General features: G+C 39.0%; 1 protein-coding gene across 1 annotated transcript; it reads right to left on the reverse strand.

Annotated features, from left to right (window-relative positions):
* Window positions 1-6688: 6688 nt before the first annotated feature.
* Window positions 6689-25960, reverse strand: LOC119746160 (serine/threonine-protein kinase mTOR-like). The gene is made up of 17 exons (XM_038222970.1): window positions 25840-25960; window positions 24869-24991; window positions 23162-23344; window positions 22325-22459; window positions 20976-21150; window positions 19860-19995; window positions 16292-16442; window positions 15144-15266; window positions 14691-14773; window positions 14106-14178; window positions 13398-13472; window positions 12085-12220; window positions 11894-11959; window positions 11079-11153; window positions 9611-9691; window positions 7569-7674; window positions 6689-7031 (listed from the first exon to the last, which is right to left on the reverse strand). The coding sequence occupies exons 1-17, from the start codon at window positions 25864-25866 to the stop codon at window positions 7016-7018; spliced, it is 1764 nt and encodes a 587-aa protein (XP_038078898.1). The 5' UTR covers window positions 25867-25960; the 3' UTR covers window positions 6689-7015.
* Between the last annotated feature and the right edge of the window lie 1118 nt (window positions 25961-27078).

Consider the following 27078-nt stretch of genomic DNA (forward strand, 5'->3'; position numbering starts at 1 on the left):
TTATCGTGGTTGAATAAGCTTGCTTGTGCCTAACAGGCAGCATCAAGCTGTATACTCCCCAGGGAGCTGAGATGGTGTTTGGAATGTTTAATTGGCCCAATGAACAGGGGTAATAATAATGTAAAGCGCTTTGATCTAAGTTAAAAGCTCTATATAAGAACCTGTTATTATTATTATGGGAGAATATACTCAATAATGTGGTCAATTACAACGCTCAACATTGTCCAAATTTTCTTCCTGGAAAAACCAAAACCTGCCTCAAATAATATATACAACGATTAGTTTATGATGATATAATACATGGTATTTTAATAGTGGTTAAATTGGTTTTAGTACCCGTTGCTATATCAGATTTAAATCGGCCAATTCACACCAGCAAGTTAGTTTTTCATGGTTTTTCAATTTTTAGCATCTGCAACCCTAAGAGTGCACTTTGGTGACATCACTCATCGATTTGCTGTACAGCCATCTTGGATTACGAACGCGGGGACACGCATTGTACAGTATAGTACATGCCATTGCATGCGATCACGTCAATTAAGATGTCCACTGTTATTTTTCATCTGTTTTTTTTTAAGCAAAAATCGGGACCGATTCGACCTATCCTTTGTTCAGCACAATGAATTTGAGTTTGTCAGTAAGTACCAGACAGATTTTGGGGGCAAAATGTACAGCGTTTTTTTTAGCACATTATGCAAATACGTTCGTTTTTGTCTTGACTTTGTGTGGTAGTAATATAGCAAATGTTGGCATTCCATCTGTGGGGCTCTTCGCCTCGTGGAGCCCCATAGTTCTGGGGGGTAGGTGCATACACAGGGAAATGGCCGATACCATACAAAATCAAGGTGAACATGACGGCTCTTCATTCCATTTTTTTTTACAGGGCGAGTAAAAAAACGAAACCCAAATGTTGGGACCACTGTTTTAGTGAAGTTCTGCATGTAGCACTTTCAAAATCTAGGATATGAAAGCCCAATTCTTAAGCTTTTTTTTAGCACAAGAACCATTCAAATCACTCATGCACTTTTCAAGTTACGAAGTTTTAAACACAACCACCGTTTTAAGGTTCTGTCCACGAATCACAAAAAAAGTTCAGTGTTCTTTCAGCAAAACGACAACAAATCACATAAAGATGTGTGTGAATAGTTTTCGTTTTGCTGAAAGAACACTGAACTTTTTTTTGTGATCCGTGGATAGAACTTTAAAACGGTGGTTGTGTTTTAAAACTCTGTAACTTGAAAAGTACATGAGTGATTTTAATGATTCTTGTAATAAACTAAGCTTATTAATTGGGCTTTCATATCTTAGATTTTGAAAGTGCCACATGCAGAACTTCACTAAAACAATGGTCCCGACATTTGGGTTTCGTTGTTTTTACTCGCCCTGTACAATAAATGGTATGAAGAGCCGTCATTTTTACCTTGATGTTTTTGTAAGATCATGATCTTGCAGTAACTTGCTTGCGGTTCACTCTGTGTGTAATCTAAGATGGCTGACCATACCTGTTACCAAGGATTATGTGACGTCAAAATCATCATTTTTGACTGATTTTACCCCAAATTTTCGTCGAAATTTCATTTTGAGAAGCCAATCTGTCCAGAAATCAAATTGAAATACGTTCTGGGGTCCTTAATGCAACTTTCCGGTAAGTTTGAAGCAATTCAATTTTTTGGCCAAAATTGGGAAAAAAACAAGGGGTAAGCCTTACTTTTTTAACGAAATTTGGCCAAAAATTGAGTTTTCTAAAAACAATGCAGAAATTCTTTGAAAGGCAAGAGGAGCATCAATCAACCTTCAAACACCCAATATTTTGAAGATTTCTCCGATTTTTAGAGAAAAAACAAAATCATAATTTTTGACTGATTTTACCCCAAATGTTCGTCGAAATTTCATTTTGAGAGGCACATCCGTCCAGAAATCGAATTGAAATATGTTCTAGGGTCTTTTAGACATCTTTCATTTTGAGATTTCATTTTGAGAAAATTTCATTTTGAGAAGCCAATCTGTCCAGAAATCAAATCAATATGTTCTAGGGTCCTTAAGGCAACTTTCCGGCAAGTTTGAAGCAATTCAATTTTTTGGCCAAAATTGGAAAAAACACAAGGGGTAAGCCTTACTTTTTTAATGAAATTTTGCCAAAAATTGAGTTTTCTAAAAACAATGCAGAAATTCTTTTCAAGGCAAGAGGAGCATCAATCAACCTTCAAACACCCAATATTTTGAAGATTTCTCTGATTTTTTGAGAAAAAAAAAATCATAATTTTTGACTGATTTTACCCCAAATTTTCGTCGAAATTTCATTTTGAGAAGCCAATCTGTCCAGAAATCTCATTGAAATACGTTCTGGGGTCCTTAAGGCAACTTTCTGGCAAGTTTGAAGCAATTCAATTTTTTGGCCAAAATTGGAAAAAAACACAAGGGGTAAGCCTTACTTTTTTAACGAAATTTGGCCAAAAATTGAGTTTTCTAAAAACAATGCAGAAATTCTTTTCAAGGCAAGAGGAGCATCAATCAACCTTCAAACACCCAATATTTTGAAGATTTCTGCGATTTTTAGAGAAAAAAAAAATCATAATTTTTGACTGATTTTACCCCAAATTTTCGTCTAAATTTCATTTTGAGAAGCCAATCTGTCCAGAAATCTCATTGAAATACGTTCTGGGGTCCTTAAGGCAACTTTCTGGCAAGTTTGAAGCAATTCAATTTTTTGGCCAAAATTGGAAAAAACACAAGGGGTAACCCTTACTTTTTTAACGAAATTTGGCCAAAAATTGAGTTTTCTAAAAACAATGCAGAAATTCTTTTCAAGGCAAGAGGAGCATCAATCAACCTTCAAACACCCAATATTTTGAAGATTTCTGCGATTTTTAGAGAAAAAAAATCATAATTTTTGACTGATTTTACCCCAAATTTTCGTCGAAATTTCATTTTGAGAAGCCAATCTGTCCAGAAATCTCATTGAAATACGTTCTAGGGTCCTTAAGGCAACTTTCCGGCAAGTTTGAAGCAATTCAATTTTTTGGCCAAAATTGGAAAAAACACAAGGGGTAAGCCTTACTTTTTTTTACGAAATTTGGCCAAAAATTGAGTTTTCTAAAACAATGCAGAAATTCTTTTAAAGGCAAGAGGAGCATCAATTAACCTTCAAACACCCAATATTTTGAAGATTTCTCCGATTGTTTGAGAAAAAAAAATCATAATTTTTGACTGATTTTACCCCAATTTTTCGTCGAAATTTCATTTTGAGCAGCCAATCTGTCCAGAAATCAAATCAATATGTTCTAGGGTCCTTAAGGCAACTTTCCTGCAAGTTTGAAGCAATTCAATTTTTGGCCAAAATTGGAAAAAAAACAAGGGGTAAGCCTTACTTTTTTAACGAAATTTGGCCAAAAATTGAGTTTTCTAAAAACAATGCAGAAATTCTTTTCAAGGCAAGAGGAGCATCAATTAACCTTCAAACACCCAATATTTTGAAGATTTCTCTGATTTTTTGAGAAAAAAAAATCATAATTTTTGACTGATTTTACCCCAAATTTTCGTCGAAATTTCATTTTGAGAAGCCAATCTGTCCAGAAATCTAATTGAAATACGTTCTGGGGTCCTTAAGGCAACTTTCCGGCAAGTTTGAAGCAATTCAATTTTTTGACCAAAATTGGAAAAAACACAAGGGGTAAGCCTTACTTTTTTAACGAAATTTGGCCAAAAATTGAGTTTTCTAAAAACAATGCAGAAATTCTTTTCAAGGCAAGAGGAGCATCAATCAACCTTCAAACACCCAATATTTTGAAGATTTCTCCGATTTTTAGAGAAAAAAACAAAATCATAATTTTTGACTGATTTTACCCCAAATTTTCGTCGAAATTTCATTTTGAGAAGCCAATCTGTCCAGAAATCGAATTGAAACATGTTCTAGGGTCCTTTAGACATTTTTCCGGCATGTTTAAGCAATTTGATTTTTTGGCCAAAATTGGAAAAAACACAAGGGGTAAGCCTTACTTTTTAACGAAATTTGGCCAAAAGTACCAAAGTCCGATGTAATCTGTTTCTTTTCTCATTTGCGCGCTGCTGATGTCTTCACACACACTTGAGCTTTGCGCAGGAACCAGAATAAGTGGCACACTTTGGTACCCTTTTTTGGTTCCCTAGAAAAACACACACGAACAATTGACATGATTGGAAAAGAATTAGAACGGGGATAGTACATCTTTAAGCCTTTAAAAATCTACGACTTCAGTGAAGAACATATATTAATAATTTACACAATTTAACAACCAAACAGTATTACTAAGCTTGCCAGATTTAACACATTGTTACTTTTATTTCACTTCTCTGTTTATGCATCATCAGAGGAATGATCTGTTTTATACAACATAATGATTTTCTTGACTTTCTTTCGAAGCAAAGTTACAAAAAGACCAAATAAATTTGCAGGTACATTGTACGTAACACTCGGCCACAGTGTGCAAAAGGACACCAGTATTTCAGCTTTCAATATTCTTAAGAGACGCTTTGGTATTTTTTGAAAATATTCTGTGCAAACATTTTTAAAAACAGGGTATTTTGTGCCCAGTCGGCTGCCCAATATATACAGGGTACCATACTGGAAAGCTAACTTGGTAGAGTGAGTGGAACTACTCAAACCCCAATCTATTATATTTTCATGTTCAAAAGTTAGAAAAAAATTATAATGCACCTATTCAGTTGTTCATTGTGGTTAATTTGTAATAAAACAGTTCAAACTTCCTGGGATATGTGCATGTATTAAGGTGCTACCAATGCCTTTTAAACTTAAAGACATTTACATACTATTGAGGTATTCCAGTTTTTCACTTTGGGCCAGTATAAACCGATGTACATTTACTGTTTATTTTATCAAAAGTAAGTTACATTGGACGCGACAGACATTTTGTGACATACATGTACGTAATTTCAAGTTGTGTCAATTGAATGCAGCGTACACGTTTTGTGAGTCTGGTACATAATACAACATAACAAATACACAAATGTTTCTTACACGTCCGCAGAGCGCGAACCACTGTACATGTGGCTGGATCACAACTAGCACTGAACAGCTTAAGTTTTCGGGGACAAAATTCTGACCCCCGAAATTCGTTCTTGCATGGTTCTCGCAAGAATAACACAAAAACACCAAATTTTTTAAAGATGGTTGTCTGGACACGTTTAAATTCATGTGGCGATGCATTTTAAACAAATTAAACCAAAATTTAGCTTTTTCATACTGAGCTACATGTATAAATTCTTTGATTTCTTAGTATTCCTTGTGTGCTTTGTCCTTGAAACTTAAACAAAATAATAAATTAATCACGCGACGAGACATTATTTGTAATATATTATATTTACATCATATATGGGTGGATCAATTTAAAATATATAAATTCCGCAAGTTTGATTAAATATACAGCCTTTTCTATTCGTTGTTTCTTGTTTGGGATCGGTGAATATTATATCGGTTAACAAGATTAATCTACATTGTATATTGTGCATTATGACAAGTAAATATTGTGCCAAAGTGGGCAAGGGCCCTGCACAACTAAACTCTATGGTCATGGTGTTTGGTGATCTGTGATGTGTACATGTATATAACCCTAACCACCCTGAATCCTTCAAAATCCTCTTTGCCAAAGTGGAGGAATTTGGAGGATTGAGGTTACATGGCACAAGTGCGTTACTGAGTTTGTAGGATGCACTTTGTCAAGGTCTTGACCTTGTGTTGTTTTTGCTCAGCCATGCATAAATATAGGCCTGGGTTATGCTTGAAATCCTCCGTACTGCTCCAGGGTGTCACTGGCCAAGCCTGAACATATTGATAGTCACTGCCGCAGGATTTTGCAGGATTCAGGCAGTGGTCACCCCTCCGTGGACCATATTCAAGAAATAATGGAGGACTTTGCAGGATTGAGGCTATACGCTATTTTTCCATGAGGCCAATTGGGGAATTTTGCAGGATTGAGGCTACATCCTAGCAAACAGGCCAAGGGAGTTAGGGTTAACGAGATTAAAAAAAAAAATTTTGAATAATTATTCTCGTCAAAGAAGGGACAAAAGACTTTATCTCTCCAACTCCCCCCCCCCCCAAAAAAAAAACCTTCCAAAAAAAGAAAGGTGGCCAGAATGATTTACCTTTATACCTTTTTTCTCTTCAAATCTTTTAAAAATGTTAGCAAGCTTTTAACAAATTTCCAACTCTTTTTCCTCCTGTGTTTTGCCGGCAGTTTTAAAACCACCCTCGTGACAGGCTCTTTTGACAGTTTGATTAGGTACATGTATACAGCCTCTTCTATTGATCAATAGGAATTGGTAAACTGTCTCAAGTATTTATGAGTGGTAATTAAAAGTCTTGCATACATTTTTTGTGACACATGCGTGCGACTCTGAGCGTACACGCAGTGTACCCCCAAAACAGTGCTCCAAACAGTGGTTGCAATGTAACATCTATACATTTACTGTTTTTGCACGCTGTCGATAGCCCCAAAATAGTTATCCCAAAATATTCAATTTCCCTCTCTTTTTATAGAATTTAAAAAAGAAAAAAAAATCTCAAGAAATTCCTGGGAAAGAAAGTAGTATCCAGACGCCACTTTGGCGGTTGTGTTCAAAATTTATGAAGAGTCAACAAAAATTTCCAGTTTTTTTTTAAACAACATTGGAAATGTTTTTCAGTCCCAGATTCATGTCTCATCATCATTTTTGCAATGACCAATGACTGACCTTCATTGAGATGACATGATGAAAAAGAGCCATCAGGATGCAACATTCTTTCCAGTTCCTGAAAACTTTCTCTTGTTTTCCCTCTCTTCTAAAACTTTTTCGAGTGCTATATTCAAAATTTCCAGAATATAAAACCTACATTCTATATTTCCAGCATTTTACTGAAGGCAACACTACTTGAAACCTTTGGTTCCATTGTCCGCTAATCAAATGATTCGATACATTGAGTCGATACGTTGAGTCGACCTTCAGAGTCTGTCCCTTCACTGCTGGGCTTCATGACGCTTTACCAGAAGGGGCACCTGTGGTGTCAAAAACAAAATTCGGGAAAATTATTAACACATCTGAATCTACAATGTTAACAAAAAAAGACATTCGCGTCAGAAAAATCGGCACAAATGAGTTTCTCTTGAATGTGGTTTGATCACCATGGGGCCGATTTCACGAAACTCGTCTTATGTTGCGACTCATCTTACGACTTCAGACGAGTCCCGGCTCCAAGATCAATCTTAGCTAAGAAGCGTCCTAAGACCGATTTCACTAAACCCATCTTAAGCAAGATGCATCAAACCCACCAATTTGATGGCTGTTTAATGTTTGTTTTTACTGCTCGATGAAACAGTCGTTGAAAAACACACGCAAAACTTTTGTGCACAGAACACAAACTTTCGCCAGAAAAATTACTTTACTCAATAAATTTCACACGCAAGGTAGTTCAGTAAAAATAGCAACAGCCTCCCCCATCAAAATCATCAAATCCTGTGCCTTTTCGCATTTGGAATACAGCATGGGCTTATCGTCGATGCTCAATGCCAAGGAATCGTGTTTGATACACTCACCATCCAATATAGCATTGGCACAGGTTCTCATGCGATGTGGCTTGCTGGATCAGTAGCTCCACCTGCTTGGCTACGTCCACAGCTTCCTTCTGAGCAAAATCATTGCCTGCAAAAAAAGGAGAATAAATTATTTTAGGTGGGTCATTCTATAAATTGAAAAATCGAAAGTTGTGACTTTTTTTTCCCGTTACCTTGGTACAGTGGAACGACGCTATAATGAACATTGCGGGATCCACAGAAAGTGTTCATAATACTGATCGTTCGGTTTAGCGATTTTGAACCGCTGGTACCCTCTTCAGTTTGACCAATAGTGAACTGGCATTTCTCGCATCCCACGGCCACACAAGTCATCGTCACGAAACTTTTAGCAACGGGTGGTTTTCCCTTTTATTCCTTGGGGAAATAACAGCCATCTATCGTTCTTCAACATTCAAACACGATGTAACCATGGGTGGTTTGATGTGCGGGAATTAAATGTGGCCCAAACAGCCTTTAATACAACCGGTAGATAATTTGTTAATCTGTGGACTTTTTTCAACAACAATGTTCGGTACGTTTTGTACATTAAAACCGGGAGCCAAGGATGATGCTCGGTATAGCCGAAGGTTCGGTATAGTGGTGTTGGGTATAGCGGCGTTCCACTGTACTTTGTAATTCAAGGGTCATTATGAATTTCCAAAATGTCTTTGTTTTTATTTGCTATGTAGGTACAAGCCTACTTTGCTATTCGTAGTCACTCTTGGATGACTGCATTAAGGAGTGCATCAGAATCATAAAATCATAGATGTCAGATGTAACAGGGACAGGAGGAAAAGTGGACCCGGAATTTATACAATTACCCACTTATAAACTAAACATGCTTCTTTCATTGGCTGATGGCGAGTAGAAGTAGTATTTACATCTCATACATATTTATGAGCCAAACTCTCCTCTTTCATTGGTTGATGTTCCAACTGCATACATGTACTATATCGCCCAACTGATATGTACCCGGTAGTATTAGGCTATCAGCTTTAGTCCAAAAATTGGGCATCGAATGATCGAAAAGAGCAATGTTCATAGCGATTTTTGGCAAGGTATACAAATCTAGAATTGGAAAAAAATGTTTGATAGCTTTGTAGTGCGAGCGGTGGCAATTGTTTGGGTGTTCTCCCTTTTAATTTTGTTTTTTTCAAAATGGCTGCCAATATGCTTGAACCGGATTAATTATATGTGGTAACAAGCATGTTTTGGCTGCCATTTTTGAAAAACAAGTGATAGCACCCAAAAAGCTGCCACCGCTGCAATGCTATCACATATTTTCCAACTACAGGGGTGCATACATGTACCTTGCCAAAAATCACAATGACCATTATTCCCCTCGTTTGATACTGACCAAACCCCAAGCTGATGGCCTATATGAGGGAAGTAATACACAAAAACTAGCTCCTATACTCCCTTGTATACAACAGTAGCAACCTTAAGTCAGTTGGCTGGGGGTACCTTACTAAAACCTTCAAGACAGAGAACTTATACTCATTCCTTGGGATGGATTTTCTTCAGACTTTTGTTTGATTTTCAAAATGGAGTTACGTAATATGAGGCTTAATAAAAACTTGTAAATGGACTCATCATGGCCAAAATAACCCATGGTACTTGGTTCTTCTCCGGAATACTAGGCACGGGAGTTTTAACAGGACTAGGAGGCCAGAAACACCGGAGCAAACCGTGTCTCTTAGTGATAAGTGTTACTGGGTTCTTTTACATGCATTGCATTACACAACACACGGGACCTACGGCTGACGTCCCATCCGAAGGACGAAGCAATAATGGTTAAGTGCCTTGCTTAAGGGCACAAGTGTCCAGACCCGGGCTCGAACCCACATTCTGCTGCCTCTGAAACACCAGAGCATGAGTCCGGTGCGGTGCTCTTAACCGCTAGACCGTGACACTCCATATGGGATGTCTGTATTGCAATAAGACTTGTGTCAATTTTTCTAGGGATAGAGTCAAACAAGGGGAGGTTTTTGCAAAGAAAACAAATGTTTGATGATGAAACTGACCAGTCAGCTTGTCTCGGACACGATTGATGATACTGATGGCCTTCTTGTTGAGAGCCTCTGGTTGAACAGCGCCCTCGGGCTCTGAAAAATAGACAGGTTCATCATGTACGGCACTATACAACAGAGATACTTTTGAAGATCTTAAAATTAGAAAAATGAATTTGTAAATTCCATTGGAAATTGAAGTCTTTATTGTGGAGTCCAATAAAGCCGATGTAAAAAATTGATTTCAGTATCTCTGGCATGCAACTCTGTTCAATGATAACTAGTCCGAACACAAGAAATTGAAAAAACATTGAACCCAGTTTTCCAGAAACATAATGCATCTGAAATGCACCAAAACAGACGTTATCGATTTAATGTATACTATTCATGTACTATTCTACAGGGTGAGCCCCCCCAAAAAGCGGAACCCAAACCCCCAAAAGTATAATTCATATTTAAAAAAATATGTAGCACCAGCAATAATAATGACTGGAAAGCCAATTTCATAAGCTACTTTTAGATGAAAAAATTACTGCAATTGCTTAATCCGTTCAAAGAATATCACCATTTAAACGCAATGACCCTAAAACCTCTTTCGTCCAAAAATGCGATTTCGAGAATTGTTGTCACAATTGTCTTCAAACATCCCCAACAATAAAACCTCAGTTTCAAAGTTTAATAATATTGAATAAAGTCCTTTTGAATGCCTGTCTTTTAAAAAACAGTTGATTTCATAAATCATATTGTTTGCCTAGCCAGGGTTGTTAATAAATATATTGAGTACTACAGTTGTTGACAGTCGTTGAAACAAGCATTCGGAGTCATTTTCGTTGTTGTTCCCAACAGTCAAAACACAAACTAAATTGCTTTGTTTGGACGAAACAGGTTTTAGGGTCACTGCGTTTAAATGGTGATATTCTTTGAATGGACTGAGCAATTTCAGTCATTTTTTCATCTAAAAGTAGATTATGAAATTGGCTTTCATTTTTGTTCATTAATTTAACTTCCTGTTTTGTGAAACACCCCTCTAGTTATGTTTATGGTATGTGCCTCGCACGATTAGTACTAAAAATCTCCTTACACGGAGATTGGCGTGCATGTAGCGTGTACTGCGCGATGTGGCGCAGAATGCAGCGGTGCTGGAAAAAAAATGTTTAAACCCAGTCAGTGTTTTATCAACCACTTAAAACCACTAACGTGACTGGCTCTTGACCAATAGGAATGGGTAAAACTGTCTTAGGCTTGGAAAGAGGAATTTTGCTACAAATGTATGTGGTCATTTATGTGCAACGTTTTGAAATGGGCATGGTTTCTACGCAATGAGATGTCAGGCATTGAAGAATGAGAAAAATTGAAACACTTTTTAAACCAATTTCGATGAAGTCATTTTATATCCCTTTTGACTTGAATGCATTTTTGCATAAAAAAAAGATTCAAAATGTTCCATGGCAACAGGCAAATTCCACCCGACCTCTGACCTTACCCGATGATTGCAATGACTCGGCCTCGCCCGCCTTCTTCTGTTTGGGCGTGTCTATGTTCACGTCGTCGAGCAGATCTGAATGAATGAGTGGAGGAAGGGACAAACAAACAAACAAACGCTCATGGAATATGAATGTAAAAAAAAAGCGGGAAAACGTTTTAGGCTTCCAACAAATGTTTGAATGAAAAAAATAATAATTTTCTTGGATCTGTTCATGGGTGGTTTGTTTGTGAGAAAAATTCTACCTTTTGCAACAAAAAGAAAAAAATGTCCTTTTTTTTCATTTGCTATGAAGAAGTGTTGCTTGTTCTCAGAAAAAAGTGCAACGTATTGGCAGTTTATAAAAATTTATTTGCAAAACTCTGATAATATATGTTAATATATTATATAATTAACATATTGATACTAACAACTGATATTTTGGTAAAGCCCTGCATATTAAAACTTGGAAAGTTACAATATTTTTGTCCAGATTTTCAGAATTTCCCTTCTCATTTTTATTTCTGTTTACGTCATACCGCCCTTTCTTATCCCTCCTAACCCCGCCCCCGATATAAAAAAAACTGCGCATGTACATGATAGCAACTTGCAGATACTTGCATGGGAAAAACCTGTGGAAATTGTGTACTTTTGATGAAATATGTGAAAGTGCATACGGCTGCATTGTTGAATGCCAGTGGGAAAATTTTCAGCAGCATGAGAAAATGGTTCAAAATCAGAAATACTGAAAGAGAGAGATGATGTAAAAACTCTTGTGTAAAAAAACACAAGAAAAGGAAAGATAAAGATGTTTTATCTCATTTTCAATGTCCTACCTGCATTGTTCTGACTGCTGGAGAAGGAGTCTGATCGGGCCTTGGAGCGTTTGGCTTTAGGAGCGGCTGCAAAGAGGTTAAGGAAACACAATAAAAAATCATATCATATACAACAAGAGTCAGTAGATGCGTTCACTTTTTTTGGAGAAAATGTCCAAAACTTAATTGAAGGTAACAGACAATCAACTTACTGTCCATTAGTCTCCAGTTCAGCAGTGGATCATAGACGAAGGCTTCCAGCACAGCCATGATGCTATCCTTGTGTTCTCTGAGTACTTGCATCAGACAGGAGCAGGTGATGCGATAGTTACCATCAATGCCAGTCACCTTTAAGAGAGAAAAAAAAACAAATTTCATTGAATTCAATTTGAGATAAAGACCTTATTTCATGATTGGGGAGGGGGTGGGGTTTGAATGGCTGGACAATATCCGACTATTGGAGGCACTTTTCAAAAACACCATCGCACAATGGAGTACCGAAGTGTGACGTCGTTTAGAACCAGAAAGTGTAGTGCAAACGAATGGAGTATGCGCGCGCGCATGTTGGTTCACGGGCTGAAGCACGCGCGCTAATGTCTTTCACACACATTTTGTGCGCGTGACGTATTCACTTCGGTACTCCATGGGCGGCGCTCTACAGGGCGAGTCAAAAAAGCAAGAACCAAAACCCCCAAAAATGTATTTCATATTTACAAAAATATGTAGCAACAAACATAATAACGACTGGAAAGCCAATTTCATAAGCTACTTTTAGAGGAAACAATTACTGAAATTGCTCAATCGATTAGAAGAATATCACCATTTAAACGCAATGACCCTCAAACCTGTTTCGTCCCCAAAACAAGTTAAGTGTGATTCGTTGTTTGGAACAACAAAGAAATTGATACAGAATACTTGTTCCAACAACTGTCAACAATTGTAGTACACAATATCTTTATTAACAACCCTGGTTAGGCAAACAATATGATTTATAAAATCCACTTTTTTTAAAAAGACGGTCCTTCAAAAGGACTTTGGTGAATATTTTTAACTTTAAAACTGAGTTTTTATCGCTGTTGATGTTTGAAGACAATTGTGACGATGATTCTTGAAATCGCATTTTTGGACGAAACAGGTTTTAGGGTCATTGTGTTTAAATGGTGATATTCTTTTAACGGATTGAGCAATTTCAGTAATTTTTTCTTCATCTAAAAGTAGCTTATGAAATTGGCTTTCCAGTCATTATTATGTTTGGTGCTACGTATTTTTTTTTAATATGAAATATAATTTTGGGGGTTTGGGTTCCGCTTTTTTTACTCACCGTGTTCATTGCAGCAAGTCAACAAAACTGAAACCCCTAAAAAAAAGTTCAACTCTTCCCCACCAAGTCACCTCTAAATACTCCACTGATCACAAGAAAAAAATGAAAGAAAAATTAATTACATGGAGCTAGACAGAGTTGGAGGGGTATCAATATCCTTTTTTTTCCAGAAAAAAAACCTCTTAACCTGACATTTCATCTTACCTCCATGGCGTTGATGAGCATTCGCGTCAGTCGGAATGGAATCTTTTCCGGAAACTTCTCTCTCGTCATGGCAACCTGAGACATAAATACCAACAAGTTTATCAATTTCTGATTTTTCATTTCTTGAACAGAACACTATGACCACAATCGTGAGAAAAAAACCCAAGCACTTAATCGGGGTACAAGATTAATAATAATAATAATAATAATAAATAATACTGGAGTCTTAGATAGCGCACGCATCTACCAACAATTAGTACTCAAGGCGCTGGAAATTATGTCTAGTATTAAAGACAGGTAAATTAAGTTTTATGAGACCCATTATGTACAATGTAGCACCTTATAGAGTTGACAAGGTGCTGCGGCGCATATTGCAGCCACTGCCAGAAACACCGGGGCAAATCCCTTCTCTTAGCAATAAGTGTTTTTGGGTTCTTTAACGTGCATTACTGAACACACGGGACGTACGGCTTTACGTCCCATCTGAAGGACGAAGCAATAATGGTAAAGTGCCTTGCTCAAGAGCACAAGCACCATGTTCCCACGGTCAGGATTCGAACCCATGCACCACGGCACACCAGTCGAACATTGTAACCATTGGACCACAGCACCACCGAGATTAAACAGATTTGAGGTTTAAAGCAAAGAGCACAATGCAGGTTGGCTATATTAACTGGTTCCAAATCTTGAGATACAATGGAGGGTTACCTCAAAGCAATCGCCAAAGTCGATGTGGATGATCTTTCCTGACATGCGGTCCAGCATGAGATTCGAAGGATGTCTGGAAAAACAAAATGAAAAGGAACTTGATTTATAACAGTGAGCAACATACGCCGTACAGTGCACCAACCTTGATGCTTAAAAATTGCTTAAATATAAAAACAAATCTAATTTCTGCTAAGCATCAGATTTTTTTTTTTTTTTTAATTTTGATTCCCATCATGCGTCTCTTTCAAAAAAGGAACTTATTATGGCAAAATAATGACATTGCACGGAAAAACTGCCAGACGTGATTTTTTGCTATTAATTTTTTTCTAAGATATTTTAAAGTGCTATACCTAATCAGGAAGTTCTTTGCTAAATATTTGCCTAGTTTTGGAATTACCATATTGGGAATTTGCAATTTAACATCTACATATACACTGATAAGTCTTTCTTGAGAATTAAAAAGAAGTCTTTTACTTGGAGTCTGAAATTAAAATTCAATTTTATCAACCAAAAAAAAGACAAAAATTGTCAAAACTCGAAAAGTGAAGCCATTGAGGGCACTGTCTCATGTAATGATAGTGATACCTGTCTCCAAGTCCTAGGATGTAGCCCACCATGGACATGACGGCCAGGGATCGTGTGTAGTTGGTGCGTCGCTCAAACCAAACCTATCATCATGATCAAGAGAAAAACGCCAACTCAAATCAATGATGAATCATTTTAAGAAATAAACAAAGGGTGAATTCAAGTGGGCGTACAAATTCTTTGTGTAGTTTGATGCAAAGAAACTTCAATTGTCGGAACCGAATCGGAGAAGAGATAGTTATTAAAAAAAGTCATGGTGCAATACTAATCAAATAAGGGGAAAATAAAATTCAACCATGAAGTTAAGTAATTTGGATACACATGTGCAAATATAAAGTCGAGTAAGAGTACCATAACGTGAGTATGAGTACACGTACATGGGAATTTTGTTCATGAGTGTGAGTAAGAGTACATTTCTATGAGTACAAGATAATAGTACTGCATGATACCAACCTCTGAGCTAGGACTCTTAAGCCAGAGTAGTTTGGCCAGGTCATCTCCCTGAGTGTGCTCCAAGGCGTGCTCAAACACCTCCACCTTCTGCATGAGGGTCAGGTGCTCGTAGTCTGGCGCCATCTAGTGGTACAAAAATGGCCAGGAATGGTCAGTTGTTATTTAAGTTTGCAACAATAAAGTTTCTCCAAGTACAGCATCCAGGTCAAACCACGTCATCTGTGATGTCATGTCATGAAAGGTTGGCAAGGACGCCCTCGTACCACACCTCAACAAGCGCCTACACAACAAGGCCAACTTGGAGCAGCTACGGCTTCTGAAGCTCGGCTCATACTCGGCGAAAAAGCGAAAGCGAACGCGACTTTGTGATGTCATGGCAAGTATTCGCGCTGCGAATTTGTAACAGTTGAACATATTTCAACTCTGGCAAATTTTGCAGTGAACGTTTCATGACGTCAAAGTCGCTTCGCATTCGCATTTGCATGAAGTATGAACCGGGCTTTACAATGGAGGAGTGGATGGCACTGACGAAGAAAACAGTTGAGACGGCAGAAGCAAAACTGACATAATCTTATGACAGCAGATCATGTGTTCTTCTCCAAGTCTCCTTTGCCTTTCGGCTTGTGTGAGGTGCGAGTGACAGAGGGTGATCTCCAGAGTGCTGATAGTTGGTGGTGTGCTTTGGGCCTGGCGGTAGACTTCTGCCGAAACGGGTCTGTGTTTCCGACCTTACAGTCAGACCACTCACTCAAGGCCAAATCCAGAACACAACTTTTTTTGGGGGGGGGGAATTATTTTTTGTTCCCCGAAAATTGGGCCCAAAATTTTTCCGCCCCAAATTTTAATATGAAAAGCAAGGGCGGGGCACTAGAGGACTCTTCATGGCACTGGTGCACGTTGGCGCAATGTCAATGCTATCTTTTTCGCGACGTCTCTAAAAACAATAATAACAAATATATTGAGTTCGGTTTTTTTTGGGGGGGGGGAGGGGAGATGGTCCCTGTTGCCCCCCCCCCCCCCCGGATCCGCCGTTGCACTCACTGCCAGTGTCCAAGACCTACCCGAACAGTCGTTAAAGGGTAATAGCCCTACAGTACGTGTACAACTTTTTGAATCAATAGAATTGAGGTGTTTCTCTCTGTGCCTACCCTGAGCATGATGCGGTGCTCGATGTTGAGCAGTATCTTCTTCTTCTTGTCTCGGTAGTCTCTGATCAGAGTGTGCAGGGTGTCGCAGTGTCGCAGCCAGCCAATCAGGCCTGAGTTGGTGGACAGTGGAATGATGGAATAGCGCTGGATGCTGCATTGAAAAACAGAAGAAAATGAGAAAGATAAATAAACGTCATGTGTTTTGACAAGCAGGGATGAAACATTTTAAATGTAATGATCAGGCCTGGATTATCCAATAGGCACAGCAGGCACTGTGTCTATGGCCTACAAAAAAATTGGGGACCAACAAACCATTCGGGGGCCGACACAAACTTTGAGGGCCTACGAAAATACTGCAGTGTGCCATAAAACTCATACACCCACACCAACACCAACGCACATACAAAAAGTTTTAAAAAGTTTTAGCGTCTCTCTCAGAATTTTCGATTTCACCCACTAACGCTGACATACAATGTACCGGTAGCTGCATGTACATGTACGTATAACATTTACATGTAAAGTTTGTCGTTCTGAAGCACAGGGCCAACAGGCTTTTAGAACTACCAGTTTGGACTGGCTTGCTTTGTAAAGCTTTAGCATCAACACGATATAGGTGCCAGTGCCAAGGGCAGAGTAGGGCCCACAGAACACTGGTGCCTAGGGCCTATGGAACACTTAATCCGGCCCTGGTAATGAAGATGACGTAACAATGAAATTTGCTGATCGTTGGAGATACAAAGAAGGGGTGGGGAACAGTGGCTCAACTGGGGTCCAGAGAGGGGAACTCAATGGGGTACTAAACAATGAAATGCTTTCTCCTCCCAAAATTCTGAGAGGTGGGAAGGTGGGGGAACAGGCCTTTTAATTACATCAATGGCAGCGAAGGACACCAACTTGTTCAATAGACCTTATCATGCAGCCATCATTTCAGTCATGTTCCCTGTATCCAGTAACAGTACTGAATGAAAATGTTTTTGTGCAAAAAGGAACCAGACTGTTTTTCCTTCCAGCCTCGCTTTTGTTACGTTGATTTGAATGGGAACAAAATGAAGATGGCCCCAACATGATGATGGTCTATAGCTGTTCAAGCTTTAACTCGTACACGTAGATCTGCAGTTACACGTAATACAACATCCTAGCAGTATCACATGTCAACTGTAAACTTAAATTAACAATTAAATTTACCGCCAAAAAGTGTCTTGCTCTACCTTTCTTCATTTCCTAATATGAGGAATGACGGCGAATGAAAGTCATTATCGACATCCCTTTCTTTAAGGGGGGGGGACAACCCCACGCCCACCGTTAGTCCCCATCTGGACTCTGATGTATACTGTTTTGTATATTTAAACATCAATTTGTTTTCCCTAGCCTGCGGGCAATCCCGGTTTTACCGTTGTTTGTCCGCAATCCACTTTTCCCCTGAACTGGACAACCTTAATGTTACCTTTACTGGACAAGTTTCAGCCAAAGAAACAACAATGAAATCAGTACTTCCACCCCTGAGAGAAAGCCCAGAGGAGCTGGGGCAGATGGCCCTGATTCATGTAATGGATGGCACAAGGAAATTGAGTTTGTAGTCAACTCCCATAATGGACCAACAACAGGCTTCAATCCGCCCACGAAAATACACACAGACACAAATACACACAGACACAAATATAGCCTGAATCTGATTTAAAGCTATAGTCCATCATTTGCAGCTATCCCAAAAGTAACTGGCATAATTATTTTTGAAAAACATACTTGGTTGAAAGATAGTATAGGGATTAAACTCCCTGTGAAATTATTCTTTCTGGCAAGCTGTCATTTTGAAGTAATCAACGAAAGAAGGCCTTTCCAACGGTGCTTCTTAAGACGCACCGTAGGAAAATTTAAATTAGTAGTTCGTTTTGTTATTCGGCGAAGCGCGCGCAAGCATTGGCACGACGCACACGCACGCGCAGTTGCTATAATTCATCTGATCAGTGCGCGACATCGCGTAGCTGCAATCGGCTCAGCGAGAACGTGTCTCGGACGCTGAATTCATGTGCAATTCATAACATGATTCAGCAACTTTTGATTTGAAATTGAGATCCTAGAATGCTGTTTTTCTCGGAATATACAGCTGAAGCTGAGCTGAAACTTCATCAGGTTAGTTGTTCAGCATCCTTCTTTAGATTTTGAGCACTTTTGTTGCTTCAAACGAACAAAATGCACAAGTTACAAATGATGGACTATATCTTTAACCTTTTTGGAGCACACAACTTAGTCTCCAGTGGCCTGTCGTGTATTATTTTGCGATTTGGTTTTACAAATTTTGTTTATTCTTTTTTATTATTTGTGTTTTTAAATTTGTTTAGGGGGGCAAATGAAGAAGAACTGCAACATCTTGGTCGTATATGGTGAAAACGGCAATGAAAATAAAGCTCAAGTTAAGAAATAGCGGCCATTTACAGAATGGTCAAAAACTAGTTTGTCCACGTCTACGGCAGTTAATTACCGCAGTTCTTTGTACGCAGTGCTATTGTGTTTACCATATACACTGTATCTCACAGACTCACGTTTGGATAAACTGGGGTTCTGTTTACCATATTTCTTTAAACCTTAGCCATTTCGTAATTAAGGCTTTATTTTCAGCGCCGTTTCCACCATATCCCACAAAGATACTGTAGCTTAAGAATATCTTAAAACAATTCTAACATGCCTCCCCAATTCCAAGAAATCTGTGTCTCAAAAGGTGTAAACGTTTTTTTGACCACCCTGTATATGCCATATGACGGGGGATCACGTGCAAAGTCAAGGCACTAGCAACAAACATCTAGGCAATGTTGCACATCTGGGAAATGGCAATTAATTGAATATCTCTGAAGTTGGGTGGGGTGGGGAACAGTATTAACAGTGCACATTTAATGGACTCACGATTATTATTTTTTTCCAGACTGGTGAACTTAATGGATAACGTCTCAAGCTTTAAGTACAGATCCATACTTTTGGCCTTTAGTCAGAGATGTAACATGTTTCCTCACACGAAACACATTTGGGCATAACTTAAAATGGGGATATGACTCAAAAGAACGATGCGGCAGTGATGTTAAGATTGCTGCAAAATTGTGATCCTAGATAGCTAATACACGCATAAATGAATATATTTTTTAGACCGTCTTAAAGTTTTTGGATGATTCACAGGGGTGCATCAGCTGATGAGGAGCATCCCTCTTGGCTACCTCGATGAGAACATTGCTGAGAATTACTGATCTTAAACAGCTTGATTTTTTTTCCAAGAAGAGTCCATTCTTAAAATAACACCACCATTGTAAAGGAAGAAGATGCAGTAAAACAATAATACAATTATCTACCCAGAAGAGAGTGTTATTCGACAAGAGGCATAAAAAATCTATGTGGTTTTGTGGCCAATTTTTCTTTTTCTTTTGTTGTAGGGGGGGGGGGGGGGTTGGGAGCAGAGTAATTGGGACCTCCAGATTTCCTGTTTTTACACCGAGCACAGCTGATAGCGGTCCAAACACGTGCTTGGATGTCCCGCCTCATCAATTTTAAGGCTTGAACTCTTGACGGGTCCAACATGACTTACTTGAGATGTCTCCTGAAGGTATCTGGGTTGTTGGCTAGGAGAGTGTTGACCAGGCCAAAGAGCTGCATGACCCGCTCGTCCTGACGCAGGTCCTCGTGGCCCTTCAGGAGGTACATGTACTCCGCACCGTCGCTTCCTGTTAAGATAGATGTTCTAATATTCAAACCTGTGACTTGATTGTGATTGGCTTGTGTTTGAGTTGTGATTGACTTGTGATGACTTGTGATTGACTTGTGCTTGACTAATTGTGATTGACTTGTGACTGACTTGTGATTGACTTGTGATTGACTTGTGATTGACTTGTGATTGACTTGTGATGAGCAAATCCTAATATTGATTTACATCCCCCCGACACAAATTCCGTCTTATGAATAGTTTCATTGCGGTGCACAACATGTACATCAGATTCGAACCAGTGAACCGATTCTGCAAGCTTGGTGGTCGAGTGGTAAGACATCTGCACTACAAAGCAGGAAGTTTTGGGTTCGAGTCCCTCCCAAGTGATTTTTTCCAACTTTCACTCAAGAAGGTAACACACTGAGTATACAGTGTTTGTACATCGGTGAAGGGCAAAACCTAATATTGATTTACATCACCCCGACACAAATTCCATCTTATGAATAGTGTTATTGACTTGTGATTGACTTGCGATTGACTTGTGATTGACTTGTGGCTGACTTGTGATTGACTTGTGATTGACTTGTGATTGACTTGTGATAGACTTGTAATTTGACTTGTGATAGACTTGAAATTGACTTGTGATTGACTTGTAATTGACTTGTGATTGACTTGTGATTGACTTGTGATTGACTTGTGGCTGACTTGTGATTGACTTGTGATTGACTTGTGATTGACTTGTGATAGACTTGTAATTGGACTTGTGATAGACTTGAAATTGACTTGTGATTGACTTGTAATTGACTTGTGATTGACTTGTGGCTGACTTGTGATTGACTTGTGATAAACTTGCAGTTGACTTGTGATCCAACTTGTGATTGACTTGTGATGGACTTGTGATTGACTTGCGATTGGCTATGATTTGACTTGTGGAAGGGGACCTCAAGCATGTTCATCGGTCATGTGCTCGGATTTCTCCATAAGGGTACGTAACCTTACCAAAGATGCTGAGCTTGCGAGGGCGCTGTTTGGAGGTAATGACCTGCAGGGAGGACTGGACGCGTTGGATGCGTACGATGGGTCGGTTGGGGTTGTAGGTCCCTGGGACGGCTAGCTCAAGGTCACGGCACATCAGGAGCTTGGGAGAGACCAGCTGGAGCTCTAGCTGGGTCAGCTGTTACGGATACGGTAAAGACAGCAATCATACAATTTCAGTTTTATTTTAGTGGTTTGTTTGATCATGAAGTACTCCGTGATCGGTCTCAATTGAGCAATTGGCTGCAATAGCCCACGAAAGTCTTTCAATATTATCAGTGGAGTCCCTTGGTAGAAGAGGAATGAAATTACAGTTTTGGTGGCCGGAGTAAAAATAACATTCCAGATAAAAACCAAGGAATCAGGCAGGGACTGAAAACCCAATCCACATGTAGTATGTAGGTAGGACTGGAACCGGGGTCACAGTGGTGGAAGACGAGGCAAGTATCACTACGCCAACTTTATTTCCCTTCATTCTAAGAGCAATTTTTTTCAAGCTTGAAACATTGGTAATGTTGCTGACAAAATCAAATTTGAGTGTGAGCCCGGGCCACAAGCCACATACAAGTTAATGGCCTCTGACTACCATCCCATAAATACACAGACAAAAACACAGAGATGTTGATTGTTTCCCTCTTTTCTTCTCATTTGTTTTGCTATTGTTTTCCAATAAATTGGGTTTTAAGACAATGATATGAGTTTTGAAGGTTTGTATGGTGAAAAGATACTAAGACAAGATAAGTTTGCGGTAGCACCATGTGAATACATCTCTTTTGTGAGTATGTGTGGTTCTGAAAAGAACCGGAGGGACTCAACGTTCTGAGTTGGAATCCCTCATTCTCCTGACGACGGGCAGAGCATACTGTTGGAAACGTTGAGTCCCTCCGGTTCTTTTCAGAACCACACATACTCGCAAAAGAGATTTATTCACGTGGTGCTACCGCCAACTTATCTTGTCTTAAGACAATGGTAACTGATAAACTATCTCGCAACCTTCGATCTGGAAATAAATATCTTCTTCAAAAAGTCAAATCTCATCGTACCTGGGGGGACAGATCTTTCTCTGTTGCAGCACCACATCTCTGGAATCAACTACCTCTTCATATCAAAACCTCCACTTCTATTCACTCATTCAAAACATCTCTCAAAACACAACTCATGTCGAAAGATCCGTTTTTTCGTAATTAAACTGATTTTGTTTTGTTTCGTTTTCATTGTAATAGCGCCCTGAGCACCTTGGTGGATATGCGCGCTTTATAAAACTTCGTTATTATTATTATTATTATTAAGTTCAGTGATAGACTGATCCCTACCTGAGGGAGTTGTTTTGCTATTCGCCTGAACACGTGGTAGTACAGGTCCCAGGCCTGAGTCAGGTCCTTGACGTTGCGGGATCGCGTGTACTTGCGACACCATTCCTGGGCCTCCATTAAGTCACGCCCGTACGCCTGTTTGTCAGGTGACCAAAATATCAACGTTGAAATAAAAATTAAAAGATTATAAAAAGGTTGGGGTTGATCTCAAATAGTTTTGGAAGAAATGTTCATTATTTGAAATACAAATTCTAGAATTGGTTGCTACAATTTGCTTGATATCTGTGGAGTGTGCCTTGAATATACATGTAAGTATCACCTGGTTCATTTCAGTGCAGCACAGTATATGAATACGATATGGTTGACAGGGCACTGTTTAAAACAGTAAAGTCCTAGCTTTGCTCTTCTTTTATTCTTAATATTGATACATCAGCTACTGGTATATCAAGTCGGGCCAGAGTGTGATGTTTCTGCAGCATTGAACTTGGCACAGATAACCCTCTATGTTTATTAGTGAGGCAAAGCAAATGAAAACAAAGAAACAAATTTATCTTCAAGGCACTTAGCATCCAATTAAATTTTCGAAGTTGTGCATTCCACAAGTAAAAAGTGAGTAAAAAGTCATGGGCACTGTTCTTATCCAAGCACTCCTGATCAGAAGAGGACACTGTTTATGTCAGTAGAGGGCACTTTTCATATCAGTAGAGGGCGTTGTTAATTTCATAGACGTCACATTCTATATCACTAGAGGACGCTGGTCATGTCAGTAGAGGGCACTCTTCATTTGATATTAGAGGGCAGTATTCATTTTCATTAAGGGTGCTGTTCATATCCTACCTGATTGAAGGATGTTTCTTTCATTGTCTGCGGGCCGCGTTCCATCATGGCGTGGAGGGGCTCCAGGACACCGAACATCCCCTTGACGTTCCTCTCTCCGAAGTAGAGACGGGAGGCTTCCTCCAGGCCTTCATGCCAGAGCTCGTGCCACAAGATGGCAACACGGATCAGCTCCTCACTCACCTATCAGAACAAAAGAAAACTTGACACTTAATTCCTTATAAAAATCACATCTGTTTCTACAACTTTTTGAAAGTCAAAGTCAAATATACTACATGAGATTTTATTCCACGGAGGTTTTTGAAACATTGGATTATTTCTTGTTTCTGTTGTGAGAGATTTCAGGCTCCAAACTTTGGGGACTCTATCTCAATATGGAGTCAAGTTCTACATGCACTTCCAAAATATGGAATTCTTTTTCTAAGACTAACAGTTAAAGACTATTGGACATTAATGGTTTTTAAATATTTTGGAGCTAAGGATGAAGCCCAAATCTGATAGGAAACTTCTGCCCCACTGCCCTCTCCAAGGGAGCTGGTGGGGGCTGATCGCTTTGAGGTCCCATTAGATGATTTTGTTTACCGACAAACGAGGTCGCCCCAACCCAACTCTCCTCCAACAAGTCTGTGCAAACCAATGAACAGAAGCCGAATTGTTTGACATGGCACGTCCACGATCATTTGAAATTTAATCAAATTAGGTTTTGCCGTTCACAGACGTATAAACACTGTATACTCAGCGTGTTACCTCCCGAGCGAAAGTTGGAAAAAAAATCACTCGGTTGGGACTCGAACCAACGACCTCCTGCTTTCTAGTGCAGATGTCTTACCACTCGACCACCGAGCTAACGGGATCGGTTGGCTGGTTCGAATCTGATGTACATGTATAACAGCGGTTACCGCATTAACTATTCATAAGATGGCATTTTTTTGCGTCGGGGTGATGTAAATCAAATTAGGTTTTGCCCTTCACCAACATTTGAAGTTTCCCAATCGAAGCAGTAAAGCAAATGAATGAATGAATGACCTGGGTTCATTACGTTGCCAGCTCTCATTGAACAAACTGTTTACCCAACGATCACGTCAACTCTTCGGTGTGCATGATGCTTTCGCACAAGATGTTTGTTCATGTACAGAAGATCTCGTGAAAACGGGTTTGCCCGACCAGTGGCGATGAGCAAAATGTCGCAAGCACAACTCAGCTTCATTGAACATATATGTGACCTGTTCTGTCAAAAGCAGACGCTTCTGGGCATACATGTAGGTTGAAATTGAGATAGGGCCAAAAAATGCTGTGGGGGCGATTTTTTTCCATTTTCTAATTTTTGCATATTTGTAATCCTGAGCATGTCTAAAATATACTATAAAAGTTTGAAACCCTAATTTGATCTCTAATTATAGTATTTTTGATGATTTGTTAAGGTATATCAGTTAAAGAAATGTCTGTTTTGTGACGTTCGTGTCCATTTTCTCTGTTTTCTACTTTTCTACCCAATGAACTTCAAAATAGCATAACTTTGTGCAAGAATGACCTGTTTCAAAAATTTAACCACCTATTAAAAGGAAACAGAACATATTTTAACAATATGCAAAAATCTAATATTTGACCTTATGCCCAGAAAAGTCTGATTTAGACAGAACAGGTCACATATTGCCCTGGTCAGACAAAAACTTCTATTCATATTACTTTTCAGACAAATGTACCCACCATCATTGCCTGCTGTACCAACGTGTTGCTGTGGTCGCACATGTTCTTCAGTATCTTGTTTGCGGCATTGTGTCGGGCTGTGCTCTGGGACTTGGAGGCGACGGTCAATGGGTAGATCAAGGCCTGTACAATCATAAAGACAGCATTAAGTTGAGTTTAGTTTCGATGAATTTTTGTGTGTGTGTCTATGAATAAACTACATTTCTCACGAGAATTGGCAGTCAGGTTTGTACATTACCATAAGTAGGCCATCAGCCTGGGGGTTTGGTCAGTATCAAATCAGGGCATACATGATTACAGTGCGCATGCGAAAGGTATATACCGCCCCTAGAGTGGTAACAAGCATTTTGATGGGCATTTTGAAAAAAAGGGTGATAACACCCAAAAAGCTGCCACCGCTGCAATGCTACACATATTTTCCAACTCTGGAGGTGTATACCTTGCCAAAAATCGCTATGACGATTATTCCCCTTATTTGTTCTGTCCACGGATCACAAAAAGTTCAGTGTTCTTTCAGCAAAACGAAAACAAATCACATAAGGATATGTGTGAATTGTTTTCGTTTTGCTGAAAGAACGCACACCTTTTTTGTGATCCGTGGACAGAACTTTAAAACAGTGCTTGTGTTTAAAACTCTGTAACTTAAAAAGTACATGAGTGATTTGAATTATTCTTGTACTAAAAGAAAGCTTCTGAATTGGGCTTTCATATCCTAGATTTGAAAGTGCTACATGCAGAACTTCACTAAAACAATGGCCCCGACATTTGGGTTTCGTTTTTGTTACTCACCCCGTACAAATAGTTAAATTTGGCAATTGTCCAAGTATTTTCAAGTGGAGTTAGTGTATTCTGATGCAAAGATCTCATCCAGCTTAATTTATCTAAAGTGAAACAGCTGCAAGGAACTCTAGGTGAAGTTTAAGTTGAGGCGTATAACGTCCATCTACTTGTCTTGCCAAGTGTTTCCTCACCTGTGGATGTTGTTTTCCAATGTCCATTAGGAGTTGATGGATCAGACGTCCCACTAGCTGTCTTGGGGTGTCAATTCTTGCTATCAGCTGGGGGATCACCTGTTATTACAGAAAAGACAAAAGAGTAAACATGTAGTATAATGTTATTACATTCGTCACGTATAGCCTACGTGCAGGTTAGGGTGCAGATTTTGCGTGAACATTCCAATTCTTTTAACTTTTTTTCAGAACTGAATTGTTTTTAATTTTTGAAACAAGAAAATCATTTTATGCATGTCTTCTGAAACTTCTGACGAAACATAGGTCTTCCAAGTTTCAGAATTTATTACCTATCTTTTTTTTTAAGTCTGTTTTTAGAATCACAACAGAATAATACTACTTCCCACAATTCAGGCGATTCACAATGCAGTGCGCCACCAAGAGTTGGCCACAGAGAGTTAATTTTTCCCAGTGCATTGTGGGAGATGGTCGACAAATTCGCAGCGCGGGACATTTGAAATTGTCAGTTTTTACGGCCAGAAAGTTCGTAAGCGTATGATTCGAGTATCTGTTGCCCTTTTGTTTTCGTTTTATCGATATTTTGTAAGGCGGCAGAACGCTTTGCCCCAATCTATAACAAATTAGCTCAAGTTTTCTACTGACACTCGTCCAAATGGGCCATGCTTTGTCGACCGTAAACTTGAAAAATGAACTCTCCATGGCAAACTCTTGGTGGCGCACTGCATTGTGAATTGCCCGAATTAATTTATTATTATTATAGTTACATTGAAGTCAAATTGGAGGATTGGATCCACATAAGTTGATAAGTCATAAAATTTTGGCTTCTTTCAAATAAATAGACACCAAACAAATTGAAATTTAAACTTTGTGGTCAGGTCATTGGTCGGCCAAATGCAAGTTATTTTTTTGGCCGTTAAAAAGACTGGCACAATTCAATTCTGGAATATATATTTTTTTGGGAATGATGTGGTCTCAACTGGAGTAATAATATTTGTGGCATTTTACGAACAAATTTTCTGCATTCCAAAAAGCCTGTAAGAATTGCAGTGAAAAATTTAAACAAACAGATAAAAAAGACTGACAGATGAGAATGATAAACCCAGCAAGGTTGCCAGCTGGAAAGGCCAATAATTGCCACTTTTTCTCCCAGGGAAATGAAGTTCCACAAACAATTTCCTACAGGAACCAATCTTCACACAACAATCAAGAACTTCGTTTCCTCGTCGTCTCATGAATCAA

This window comes from Patiria miniata, unplaced genomic scaffold (genome assembly GCF_015706575.1).
Source record: "Patiria miniata isolate m_02_andy unplaced genomic scaffold, ASM1570657v1 HiC_scaffold_7, whole genome shotgun sequence".
In the NCBI taxonomy this organism is placed as follows: domain Eukaryota; kingdom Metazoa; phylum Echinodermata; class Asteroidea; order Valvatida; family Asterinidae; genus Patiria; species Patiria miniata.

Coding starts and splice junctions, on each gene's coding strand:
- LOC119746160 (XM_038222970.1), bottom strand. CDS start 25,866: ATGGACATTGGAAAACAACATCCACAG. Junction 15,267..16,291: donor AGCACCGCATCATGCTCAGG/GTAGGCACAGAG, acceptor TTGTACCACTAG/ATGGCGCCAGACTACGAGCA. Junction 9,692..11,078: donor CGAGTCATTGCAATCATCGG/GTAAGGTCAGAG, acceptor TCTATTTTTCAG/AGCCCGAGGGCGCTGTTCAA.